Source organism: Ursus americanus, chromosome 11, assembly GCF_024610735.1.
Source record: "Ursus americanus isolate L20-20 chromosome 11, mUrsAme1.1.p, whole genome shotgun sequence".
In the NCBI taxonomy this organism is placed as follows: domain Eukaryota; kingdom Metazoa; phylum Chordata; class Mammalia; order Carnivora; family Ursidae; genus Ursus; species Ursus americanus.
The window spans coordinates 22,836,436-22,849,837 of NC_142137.1; the positions used below are offsets into that span (position 1 = coordinate 22,836,436).

At 39.5% G+C, this 13,402-nt stretch overlaps 1 protein-coding gene across 13 annotated transcripts in view; it reads left to right on the forward strand.

Moving 5' to 3' along the window:
- Positions 1-76: 76 nt before the first annotated feature.
- LOC123798524 (uncharacterized) overlaps positions 77-13,402 on the forward strand; it is a 135,263-nt gene continuing 121,937 nt past the window's right edge. For 2 of the 13 annotated variants that reach the window (XR_006781354.2, XR_015726032.1), the window contains exons 1-3: positions 369-694; positions 7,086-7,185; positions 12,460-12,556. Coding sequence is in view for 1 of the 13 variants with exons in the window: in XM_087865348.1 (XP_087721474.1) it covers positions 650-694; positions 7,086-7,185 (145 nt within the window). In the remaining 12 variants the exon portion in view is untranslated. Of the gene's footprint in view, positions 695-728; positions 900-7,085; positions 7,186-12,459; positions 12,557-13,402 lie in introns of those variants that run through there. The other 11 variants (XR_015726041.1, XR_015726040.1, XR_015726038.1 and 8 more) reach the window with 8 other exon arrangements.

The following is a 13,402-nucleotide window of genomic DNA, read 5'->3' on the forward strand; positions in this document are numbered from 1 at the left end:
CGACTCCCCGCCGGGCTGCTCCAGCTCCACCGCCGTGTCTGCACCACCGTGAACAGTTTGAAACACCCGCTTTTTTCTTTCCCCGTTTCCTCTCCACTTCTCGATTCTGTCCTTGTTTGGGCATCCGTGGGGGGCGGCAACATCTTAGGACCAGAGGCGTTGGTGGCTCATCGCCATGGGGATAACTCCAGCAGTAGGATCCCAGCAGGGAGAGAAATCAGGATAAAAATGAGAACTAGAATGTCATTCCCCTCAAAGTCCAACGACCCACTCGGGTAACTCCTTTCTGGGACACTGGCTCGCCTCTCAGCAGCAGCAGGAAGGGCCGGGAGTGCGCACAACTCATTTTCTGAGCCTTGCAGCGGCGGCAGCTGGCGGGTTGGCTCACACCGACGCAGGACACCGCCCTCGGCAACCGGGCTACTGGCCGGAGCAAGCCAGCCCAAGCCAGCCCTGCTGCTGCGGGGGCCACGCGGGAGAGACTTTTGACACAAGCCACTGTTTGTTTTCAAAGAAGGAGGGTACTTAACCCGAAATTTGCATTCCTATGGCGGTTCAGGGCCCTCCACTTTAAGCGAAGCTCCACCCGAAATTGCCCAGTGAATTTGGTAGATATGGGACCTTAAGTTGGAAAACAAGATGTGAAAGTATGCTCCAATCAATCTTTACTGTTCATAGAGGACACCTATTTGGGGTAAGAAATGCAGCGGAAATTAATGAAGAGTTGGCATGGGGGGAAGTGTTGGAGAACAAAAGAGGAAGAAGGTTAGATGGACGTTCAGTTTCCACCCGAAGTGTCCCACTGTGGGATAGAATTTGTACGGAATATTAGAGTATGAGGTCGTTAGTGCGTGCCAAACATGATCTAAACATGAAAAAGACAACAGGTACATTATAAGGTAGGTACCTGGAAGTGCACACTCGCCAAATCTCTCCAGGGAAGAGGCAGGGCAACACAGTGTTGAAGAACATGGGGCCTAGTGCTGGACAGGCTGGGTTTGAAACCCGCCTCGGCCACCAGCTAGCTGTGTGACCTTGGAAAGTTACTTAGCTTTTCTGTGCTTCGGTTTCCTCTTTTGTATCATGGGGATGATGATGATAATGATGATGATTGCACCAATGCCTCATAGGAGTGTTTTGAGGACTAAATGATTTAATATATGTAAAAGGCTTAGAATGGGATGTGGTACATAGTAAGTTCTATGTATATGAATATACATTATACCGATAAAGCTCCTTCCCTAACGTGTTTGAATTTTGTTGTAACTAAGCAAGGTTAATTTTCAGGGCTACTTCTTCAGAGTCTGTTTCTTTCTAGGTGCTCTGCCAGCCATTTGGTAGCTACCACTAAATACATTTTAAGATGTAGATGCAATAATGAGTGTGCACAAAGATTCTGCATGGATATGCATTGGAGAATGGCTTATAATAAAGAACACTGGAAATAACCTAAACTCTAACCATAGGGGACTAAGTAAATTATAGAACATCCAAACAATCTTGTTCTAAGCAGACAAAAAAAAAAAAAAAAAAGTTGTAGAGGGGTGCCTGGCTGGCTCAGCCAGTAGAGCCTGCCATTCTTGATCTTGGGATCGAGAGTTAGAACCCCATGTTAGCCGTGGAATCTACTTAAAAATTTTTTTGTAGAAATATTAGAAATATAATAATGTCAACTAATTATATAGAATAGACGGTAAACTATGGTCTAAAGGCCCAGCCACTGTCCATTCTTGTACAGCCCAAGAGCTAATATGATTTTTACACTTTTTATCAGTCGAAAAAATGAAAAGAAGAATATGTCACGATGTGTGAAAATTATTTGAAATTCAAACTCAGTGTCCGTTGAATTTAATTGGAACCCAGCCATACTCTATGGCTGCTTTTGTGCTACAAAGGCAGCATTGAGGAGTTCCAACAGTAACTCTATGACCCAGTAAAGCCTAAAATAGTTACTTTCTAGTTCTTTACTATTGTGCCTTGATACAGAGTATACTTTTGTGCTAGGCACTGTTATAGTGGTTTAGCTATATTAAGCCATTGAATCCTCATAATGGACCCTACCAAGAAACAACTACTACCAATATCACCCTTTTATAGATGGGAAACTGAGGAAACAGAGAGGCAGAGTGGTCTGCTCCAGGTCACACAGCTAAAAAGCTGATCCAGGATGTGAACCTGGTAGTCTAGTTCCAGAGCTCACACCTTTGTCCACTAGCTACAAGTTTCTGCTACCTTCTACTTCTAGCTACATTGCTTCCCATGGAAAGATGTTAAGTAGAAAAAGGCAAGTTACAAGGGTGTGTAGAATATTAGAAATCATCCATGGTGATAAGCTCGAAAATGTGTACCTTCCTTACCTCAGAGTGGTGAGGTTGTATGTGATTTTTCTTTTTTTTTCCTCCTTTCTTCCCCTCCTTCCTTCCTCTCCCCTTCTTCTTCCAACTCCTCCCGCCCTTCCTCCTGCTTCTCCTTCTGCTAAAGTTTCTACAATGATTATATGTTACTTTTATAGTAACTTAAAAACATATTTATTAAAATAGTAGAGCCCAGGTTCTGGCTTTTGCGGATGGGAAGGCCAGAAGCCAGAGGTACAGTTACAGAGTCAGCTGTTACAGGACACACTCATTCCTTACCTAGCAGAATAAGATGCTTGTAAGGTATATAAATCATACAAAGATTGTATATTTTTTTGAAAAGAGTAGTTGATTCAAAATCCTAAGACTTGAGAACTGGCATTTGATAGAGTCTGGGTTTTCTTGGAGTCTGTGTTCCATAGAAAGAGGAGACTGAACTAAACCTAACAGCCTCACTATAATGCATCTAAAGATTAAAACATAATTTTATATTTGTTTCTTATCACTGATGTATGAATAATAGCTCTATAAAATTTAAAATAAGAATTGTAGACACAAAACTTGGTTTTGGGAATGGGTAGGCTCCCTGGTCCCCTCCTGCTTGTCACGGAGAGGTCAGGCTGAAAGATTCTGAGCACCATTTGGAAACTGACCTAACGCAGGGAAGTAAGTTGCATAGAAGTGTAGAATGAAAAGCGTACAAGGCATAAATAACAAAATATAGGGCAGCCTGTCTCCTCTGTAAAAACTCTGCCCAACACAGCTTAAATTGACATGATGATTTCTAACTTCGTTTCTCTATGGGCATCCTAGACTGCTTTTACTATTTGGACAAAGCCTTGATGAGATTTCAAAGTTCAAATAGAATAAGTTTTGTGAAAACAAAACAAGACCTCAGGGAGTCGCCAGTTTTAAAAGTATGTAGCATTATCTTTCGTATCTATATCTGCTTATTGTTAACATCAGTGCAGACCTTATTTTATGGAGACATAGCTTCTTCTGGTATGGTCTCAAGGAAGACAGTTCTGATCAAACATGCATTATTAAACAACGATTTAATTAGATTTTTTCTATATCTAAGTTCCTCTCGTTAAATGTTTCATCAAATTTTTCATTGACCAGTTTGACAACCAACCTCAATTGACTTTTTAAATTTTGTTTCCTTTTTTAAAAAAATTAATAAAATGTGCACCTGGGTGGCTCAGTCGGTTAAGGGTCCAACCCTTGGTTTCAGCTCAGTTCATGATCTCAGGGTGGTGAGACCCAGTCCCGCGTCTGGCTCTGCACTGAGCATTGAGTCTGCTTAGAGAGTCTTTCCTCCTCCTTCTCCCTCACCTTCTGCTTTTCTCCCCACTGACACGTGCATGCTCTCTCTCAAATAAATAAATCTTTTTAAAAATTTTTAAAAAATAAAACATTGATAAAAACATTAAAAAATTAATAGACTTTGTTTTGCAGAGCAGTTTTGGGTTTACAGATGATTGAGCAGATGGTATAGAAAGTTTCTATATACCCCTTTCTCCCTTGCTTACAGTTTCTCCTTTTATTAAGATCTTGCATTAGTGTGATACATTTGTCACAATGGAGAACCAATATTGGTACATTATTATTAACAAACTTACTTTGGGGTTCAGCACTGTATAGTCCTATGGGTTTTGCCAAATGTATAACGTTGTGTATCTACCTCTGACACAATAAGAAATCTGTATTAGGTATTTTTTCCTAGTTCCTGACACAGAGTTTCTAAAACCTTTATAATTTCCTGAGTGATAGGGTGCTAGGGGCATCTTTCTTTCTTATATTTAGTGTTTGACCCTCAATTCCTGACATGGCTCTCCTAAAGCCTTTGTGATTTCCTGAGTGATGGGGATGATAGGCACATCTTACACAGGGCTCCTAGACCCCTTGCAATTTCCTGGGTGAGAGGAACATTTTTTGTTCTAATGACATGAGTCTGGGTGGGCTCCTGGATAGTTTCTGAATGGGGCCTGGTCACCAGAAAGACCCAAGCCATGATTACAAACTTGGAACTTCCAGCCCTCCCCTCATCTACTGGGGAGGGTAGAGGGGACTGGAGACTGAATGAATAATCGATCTTGCCTGCATGATGAAGTCTCCATAAAAATCCCTAAACAAAGGGGTTCAGAGAGCTTCCAGGTCGGTGAGCACATCCACATACTGAGAAGGTGGCACACCCCAATTCCACAGGGACTGAAGCTCCTGCACTCAGGAACCTTCTGGACCTTACCCCGTGTACCTCCTTGTCTGGCTGTTCATTTGTATCCTTCATTATATCCTTTATAACATAACCAGTAAATGTGTTTCCCTGTGTTCTGTGAGTCATTATAGCAAATTATCAAACCTGAGGACAAGGTCAAGGGAACCCCAATTTATAGCCAAGTCAGAAGTGTGACCCTGGGGGCCCACTACTTGTGATTGGCCTCTGAAGTAAAGAGGTACTGTTGTGGAACTGAGACCTAACCTGTGGGGTCTACACTAACTCTGGGTAGTTAGTGTCAGAATTGAATGGTAGGACACCCACTTGGTGTCTGGAGAGTTGGAGAACTGGTTAGTGTGAGAACTGCCCTCCCCCCATTTGGTGTCTAGTGTTGTGAGGAGAGGAAATAGAGTTTTCCTTTAGTAATGTCGTGTACCCACCATTAATATCAAATAGTTTCACTGCCCTAAAAATCCCCTGTACTCCATCTATTTCTTTCTCTCTTTCCTCCCCTCCCTAACCCCTGGCAACCATGGATATTTTTTTACTGTCTCCATAGTTTTGCCTTTTCCAAACTGTGATATAGTTGGCATCATATAGAATATTGACTTTTCAGACTGGCTTCTATATGCATTTAAGTTTCCTCTTTTTTTTTTTTTTGGTCTTAATAGCTCATTTCTAAAGTCATTGAATAATATTCCATAGGATGGATGTACCGCAGTTTGTTTCTCCATTCACCATTTTATGAACATCTTGGTTTCTTCCAATGTGTAGCAATTATGAATAAGTCTGCTGTAAACATTTGTGGGCATGTTTTTGAGTGGACAAGTTTCTAACCCATTTGGGTAAATACCAAGGACTGCAATTGTTAGACTGCATGGTAAGGCTATGCTAGCTTGAAAAGAAACTGCCAGACTGCCTTCCAAAGTGGCCATACCGTTCTCCATTCCCACAAGCCATGAGTGAGAATTCCTGCTATTTCACATCTTGTTGCATTTGGTATTCTTAAAGTTTTTTTGAGAGAGAAAGAGCATGCATGCATGAGTAGGGAGGAGGGGCAGAGGCAGAGGGAGAAGCAGACACCCTTTGTTTTAGTCATTTTAATAGGTATTTTGCTTTTTAAACTGAGTTGGTTAATTTGTTCAAAATAACTAAGCAGGTTATGCACTGAACTGGTGTTTATATCTTGGCTAAATAAAAAATGAGAAACATCTCAAAGCAAAGGGATGTGATCTTTCATATTATTGTTGCTTCCCAAGGCCCACAGTCTTTTAAAAAAGTAGTTAAAACAGTGTCTACCCAAATATTTCTAAATTCATGGAGAAGCTCCATAAAAAACTTTGGATTACCATTGATTCATTTAAAAATGAGCTTTTACCCAAAGGGCAAAACTCCTAAATGAAAAGTGACCCAGAACTTAAACAGGACAGTGAATTATGAAGGCAGTCAAAAGAGTGGGGGGAGAGGTTGGAATTGGCAGCTGGATTTGAACCATGGTTTTTATATTTAAAAAGCTAGGTGAATTCCAATCATTTATTAAACGTTTCTGAGCCTCAATTACTTGTCTGTAAAACCAGGATAATAGTTTGTAGTTGACAGGATTATCTTGACCTTTAGAGACCATGTTCTTAAAAAATGTCTGGCATCAAGTTTTCGGTACATTAATTGGACACTTTTTCTATCCCCCTTACAGTGCTCCACACGTGGTACATAATCAATGAAAGTTATTAGAATTTCAATCATCAAAATTCCCTAGTCTGATGAAATAGTTGAAATATCCTATGAACACATGAAACACCCAAGAGGTAGTTTTATTTTTTATGTGTTTGCCTGTTTTAAATAGATGGACTCTAGCAAACACAAGATTGATGTTTCAAACAAAATTTGTAACTTGCAAGAGTTTGGCACATGCTAACATTTCCAGTGGTTTGGGGTTTCCTTGGAGTAGCCAGAAATGAGATATTGGCTTAAAAGCAAACTCATGAAATATGCAATAGTATAGATTCTAGAAACCGGGCACTCGGCAGAGCTAAGTTACAGCCATTTACCATCTTGGGGTTGGCAGAAACATGCATGCCGTGACTATTATGTCAAAAACGAGAGGCCTGATATTCCTTCTGTCTATTCTTCCTTACGTAGCTTTCGTTCTAAAACAGAAGAGTTGCATTTGTGAATTATTTGTTTTAAATATTTGACAACAGCCAACAAAGGCCCTTGATGAAACATGTAATAGGATTTTCTAATCTTTTAGGAAGTTATTTCAAAGAGAATGAATTTATTATAAGGAGCTAAGCATCACAGAATTACGGTTTTTTAAAAAATGTGAAAAGGTGATCAGAGAAGTGACTCTGATTCCCAAAGACACCTCAAACTGGGGCCCCTGTTGGCTCCTCAGAAGGAAACTGGACGCTAGGCCCAGGCAGGCACCCCCCAGAAGACAGGTTCAAAAGTCTGGCTCCAACCACTGTGCTGACCTCTCTTGTGTTTGTTCTTGCCCTTTTGGGACTTTCTAGAAATTCGCAGACCCTCGAATCCTGTCTATGAATCCGCAGTTAAGCACCTCTACTTTTAGAGAAGAGAAATGCAGCAACCCCGAGGAAGACAATTTCAAAGGTACTTTTTTTTTTTGTAGTGTGTAAATAACTTCTTTATATGAGGCATTTGGTGGTTATAAAGGAAAAATTGTGAATGATAGAAAAATAACTTTTGGCAATTCTTGGTAATATGTCGTCTATGGTATAGATAAGATTTTGATGGACGGTGAAGCCGTGGGGTGACTTGCAATCTGTATCTGGTGAAAGCAGAACTTCACAGAGTTTCTACTGAGCAGTATCATTCTGTTATGTGATTAATCCTCAGAAAGGGCTGGTCTTGGAGGTAAATGTGAGGTCTGATAATAGCCAGCCCGGTAATTGACATCAGCTAGAAACAAAAACCCAGAGCAACACATTATAAAGATGGAATAATAAAATAAAGTTGGGAATAATGACATTGCCATCCGGCATTAATTGACGTGCAAAAGCACTCAGAATTCTCGGGAGAAAAGAATTATTTAAATGCAAATTATTATTATTACTACTACTTAAATTGTTGTAATGAATTCATGAATATAAGACACCTCCTGAGCTTAATGCATATATAAAAGCTAATAAAATATTTATGAGCCTGCTACCAGCAGTTTTATCATTTGGCATAAACAATGGTAAACAAGATGAAATATTTTTTTAGCTCAAGATCAAACCTAGTTGGTAAAATTTAGAACCTCACAAAATGGTTACGGTGGTATTTGGTTTGAAAACCACCGAGACGGTCACACTCTTCCCTAGGAGAACAAGGTCGTGCTTTGACAAGGTTAGGATTTTAGGTCATTGAGTCTCCAAAGTATGGGAAGATTAGAAATACTTTAGGGAAGCACATGTTCAGACAGAAGCCCAGTCTGGCTTATGTGCCATGTACAAAACTTCGTATGCAGTTGTACTGTATGCCACAACTTGGGGATTTCTTAGTATTTTTTACATCAACTACATACTTCAAGTTATCTGAAGAGAACTGTAATGAATATATTATAAGCTCAGAAAATGGCATCTAAAAGCCACAAAGCATTCCAAAGTGAGTCGGGAAATCTCGCAGATGATTTCATATGACTGTTTTAATGAATAAATAAAACTTCGTTACCTTGAAAATGTTCGTTGAATAGCAAAAAAATCTAGTAGAAAATATTGCTATTAATGACCATCGTAAGATGAAATCATTAAAAATGCCTTGGCATTTAGTACTTATATTATTAGTGGTTAGTGTATTGGTGTGTGATTCGCACATGTTTCAAAGTGAAATTGCAGAAATGTGATTCTCCTAAGCAGTTAGTCTCTAACTCTGTTATGGCTTTTATCACTTGCTGTTTTTTGCATATTTATGTACAAGTCTGTTTCTCCTTTTAGGTGGTAAGTTTCTGGGGGGTAGGATGTGTGTTTGATTTATCTTTCATATCTCCATGGTACTTAGCATGTGATTTGCCTATATTTGGAACTCAGTAAATACTAGTTGATGGAATAGTCAAGTGCATTTGTTTCAAGTACTATTATTCTTCAATAGAAGAAATGGTAAATATTTAAAAATTTGTTTTACAACTGAAGTTATTATGAATGGGGAAATAACAGAAGAAATATATACTGACATGTTAATAGAAGTCAGGTTGGTTTAGTGGAATTATTGTCTTTATTTTTTTTTCTATTCCACTTACTTATAATATGATCACCTTATTTTTCTAATAAAAGGAATAAATAACAAAATGACACTTAATGATCTCCTAGATCAGATCACTTTATTAGAATTATGGTGACCTCTCTGTTATAATAGCGACACCTCACTCCCCTGTCCACCCTCATACCCTCCCAGTACCTTTCCTCCCCCTTCCCATCTAGCTGATTTGTGATGAACAGGAACAAGTTGGAAAAGATAGGTTTGGAAGGAAGGGAAGAGATGATGGTTTAAGCCTGAGATGTATTCATTCATTCATTCATTCATTCATTCATTCATTTAGAAACACTGATTGGTCTGATGGTGAGGAATGCCTGGGGTCAGGTGCAGTGGAGGAAGAAGGCAGAGACCTCAATGTCAGAGGCATGGGCAGGACCAGACACGCTCTTGGAGCCATCAGCCCAGAATCCCAGAGACCAAAGGGCCAAACAACATTGCAGTCCGTCCAGGGAGGACTCAGGACAGAGAGAGGCCAAAACACCTCTCCTGCTCTTCCATGAGGTCTTATAAATTTGCCTCTGCGCCTAAAGCAAGGAGGGAAGCAGAAAGACTGACAGAATTATTTTAAATGACTGTTTAAAATGGGAAGAAACTACTTTTAAGTGTCAGGATCAAGTATTTTCTGCCATCACAGGGAAGACGGTATAAGAACAGGATGAGATCAGTAACAGGTTTTAAAAGGTGTGTTTTGCACTTGTCTGACCAGTGTTTCCCCATTTCATATCTCCTGCACATTTTATTCATTTTTTTTTGAAAATAATTTAATGAGAACTTAATGGTTTTTGCACAGGAAAAAATATAATTAGAATAAAAGTATGGAGTCTGACTTTAGGTGAGGTCAGAGGAGGTCAAACTCTACCAACTATATTTCTGAGAAACATGAAATACAAAAACTGTTATATTATTTAACTTCTCATTTAAAATAGAATTACTCTCAGGAGACACAATAATCCATCGCATGTTTCCAACACAAAGAGGCTCTAAGCTAAATCACCTTGCAGATTTTCAACCCAGAGAATGATCTTGGAACCCAAAAACTAATAACTGTGCATTCTGAACAGGTGTTGCTCAAACGCAGCTCAACACCATCAGCAAGAAGAATGTGGCTTTCAAGTCACTTAAAATAGCATAGTTCTGTATCATGCAGAAAAAAAGATATGTGGGAAAAAATACGATTGCAGGTCTTTAATTTTATTTCATGAGAAAACTGCCGATGGCACTGCATAGTCGAAGTCCAATTGGGAGGGGGAGTCAGTGTTAAAATTCAGATACGGATTCAAGAACAGATGCAATTACTTTCCTTCAACTCAACAAATATTTACAAAGCAGCTATCATGTGCCAGGCACTGTTCCCAAACAGATATAGACTAGTGGGGGAGTTTGAAAAGAAAATTCCTTTTCTCAGAAAAATAGATACTGTGCTCATACATTGGCTAAACTTTGATCTCCAATGAGCTGATTTCTATCCCAAAGTAATACCCTGTTCTTCACAAATATCCACTTATACTGCACCAAAAAATATCTTTTGTGTCTTGGAGACCTCACTGGCTACTATTTGAAGACGTTTTCATTTACCAAGTTTCACTGTGCATAGAGTTTTATTCCATCTTTGAAAAGAGAGGGAGAAACAGCACTACAAGGGGACACTAAATTAATTTACCTATAAATTGGGGGAGGGTGGCACATAAGCCTTGGTGGCCTGAGATAAGGAAGGCTTCTCAGTAAAACTTCTGGAGAGATCACAAATAAGACATGGAAATATCTGAAATGGTAGGGGACAGATCCCAGATTTAAAGAATTTACTTAAACTGCCTCAAAGAGGGCACCTGGATGGCTCAGTCAGTAAGCGTCTGCCTTCAGCTCAGGTCATGATCCCAGAGTCCTGGGATCAGGATGGATCCCCGCATCAGGCTCCCCGCTCAGCAGAAAGCCTGCTTCTCCCTCTGCCCCTCCCCCTAGTCACGCTCTCTCTCTCTCTCACTCTCTCTTTCTCGAAAAAATTTAAAAAAACCCAAAAAACAAAAAAAACTGCCTTCAAGAAGCTGGGCCATGCTCTTTCATTATCTAAACATATAGCCTTTTTAGTAGGGTTACATTTAATTACACATTTTATGTGTAAAGCACATTTCAACTCAAGCGAGTTGCTGGTGGTTCTGAAGAAGAAAGGTTCACGTTTAGATAGTTTCCCCCGTGCTGTCACCAACAGATTCCACAGATGTGTAGTTAGCATTTTGGCTTTGACTTTTCTTTCACTTCAGATTGGGGGCATGTTAGTTCCGGGCAAGTCACTCAGCACCATGGTCAGTGCAGCGTGCAAAATACAAGCACACTGATTTGGAAGAACTGGCTTAAGTTGAGTGTCACCACTCACTGTGAGTCAGCCTCTCTAATCTTTATCCATAAAGTGGGATTCTTTCAGGAAACAAGTAAATGAAATCATATGTGGGCATGCTTTGTAAACAATAAAGTATTAAACCGATGTCAAATATTGTTTTGTAATTCTATAATTTGGGAGATAATTTTATATTTAGTAAGAGTGGTAATCACAAGTTAGACGACTCAAAACATTTCATGTTATATCAAGTGAAGCTAGCATCCTACTGTAAAAGTATCTAAAAACAAATAGTTTTGGAATCCTATAAATAAAAAAATTTATATTTATTAAGATCACTAAAGCTTGGGGCGCCTGGGTGGCGCAGTCATTGGGTATCTGCCTTCGGCTCAGGGCGTGATCCTGGTGCTCTGGGATCGAGCCCCACATCAGGCTTCTCCACTAGGAGCCTGCTTCTTCCTCTCCCACTCCCCCTGCTTGTGTTCCCTCTCTCGCTGGCTGTCTCTCTCTGTCAAATAAATAAATAAAATCTTAAAAAAAAAAAAAGATCACTAAAGCTTGAATTGAAATACAGTAAGGGAAAAATGATAGTTCAAGACACAAATGATCAGTTCTTCCGGGGGAAAAAGTTCCCTGTCAATCTTTAATAGCTAGCAGGTTTTAAAACTAGTCAAATTTAGCATGATAATAAAACTTCAAATTATGTTGAAACCATGCTGATGTTACATGCAAATGTACAATCCAGCATTAAAATGATGGTAACACTCATAGTGAGATGACTAAGAGCTAAAGTAATATTTCAGTCTTGCAACATCTTTTCATTATTGTAAGATTTTTGAACTTGAAATAATACACAGTTCTACCAAATTGAACTTATATTTTATTGTAAGTCTATATGATACTGATATCTATTTGTATTTTTACTGATTGTATGTATTAAATTTTAGTAGAAGGAAGAAAAATAAGGGAATTAGGCTCACTGATGGCCCACAGTTTAATAAGCTGTCATTTGCTAAAAAATAATATTAATTTGGGAACACCATTTCTGAAGGTTAGTTTCTTCTATAACCATGTGTCATATAGCAATGTGCAACCCAGTCAGTGCAGTCCAGTGCCACGTGTACATTTATGTCCTTGGTCCAACCAGGAGTCTCACGTACATGATGTATAATGTGTTGCTCTTATAATTTGTATTGTCTGCTTAGTATGTTTTTCGTATGGCTCTTGCTGGCTAAGTTGGGGGATTTCACTTAGTAACTTCTCTGTCAAATCAATTCTGTCCTTCTGCTTCTGTGCAGTGTAACAAAATGACATCCAAAGTTTATCCCGATGAGCAGAGAGCAACTGAATTGCCTTCTGCTCCTTTGTTGAAGAGGAGAGAAAATTCTTCAGCTCGTAAGTGCTGAGAGAGCATCATGCTATTCTTTATGGTGGATTAATTTCAGCACCATGAGTTCCTAGGGGTGCAGAGTCCAGAGTCCAAATAATACTGGTGCTTTTGTATGGAGGTCAAATCAAGTTCAAAGGATGAACGCTTGAGGGGAACGGGAAGCTTCCAAATATTCAACTGCAGTAAAGGCTGTGCAAACGGGGCCTGAGGCCCTTTGCGTGCCCACAACGCTGATCCTGGTCAAGAGTTGTCCCTAGGTGACTGGGGGGAGAGTGCTTACGGGCTTGTTTTAAGCCACTTCTTTTTCCCCCTCAGGCTGCTTCTCAGGGTCATTCCTGACCACAAAATTTAGGACAGAAAATCACAATCACAATCCTTTAAGTCACAGGGACAATGCTGGGCCGGGTTCAGCTTTGTGGGCATGCAAAGGGCCTCAGGCTTGCAGAAGCCCTGCATGTGGTTCAGTGCTCTGCTTTCTCCGTCTTCAAATTCTTTATACTTCCTGAACAAGGGGCTTCATTTATTTCTGCATATACAGATCTTGTGTCCAAAGCCGTAAAGCATTTTTAACACAAGGAAACAATCAGTTCCTCATCTTATTGCACTTTTACCAGTGATAAATGAATCAAAGGGATTTAGGGCTGGAAACAATCAGACTGAGATGAAAATGAGCCCAATTTTTAATAGAAATTAAATTTTAAGGGCACAGTGATACTGTGCTTCAGGGGTATTTTTTAATTTTTATTATTATTATTTTTTTTGGATATCTGTGGTTTCTTCTTTCTGTCTCGATTGATCAGAGTACTTTGAGAGAGCAAAATGTGGCTGGCTAGACATTTCAAACCAAACAT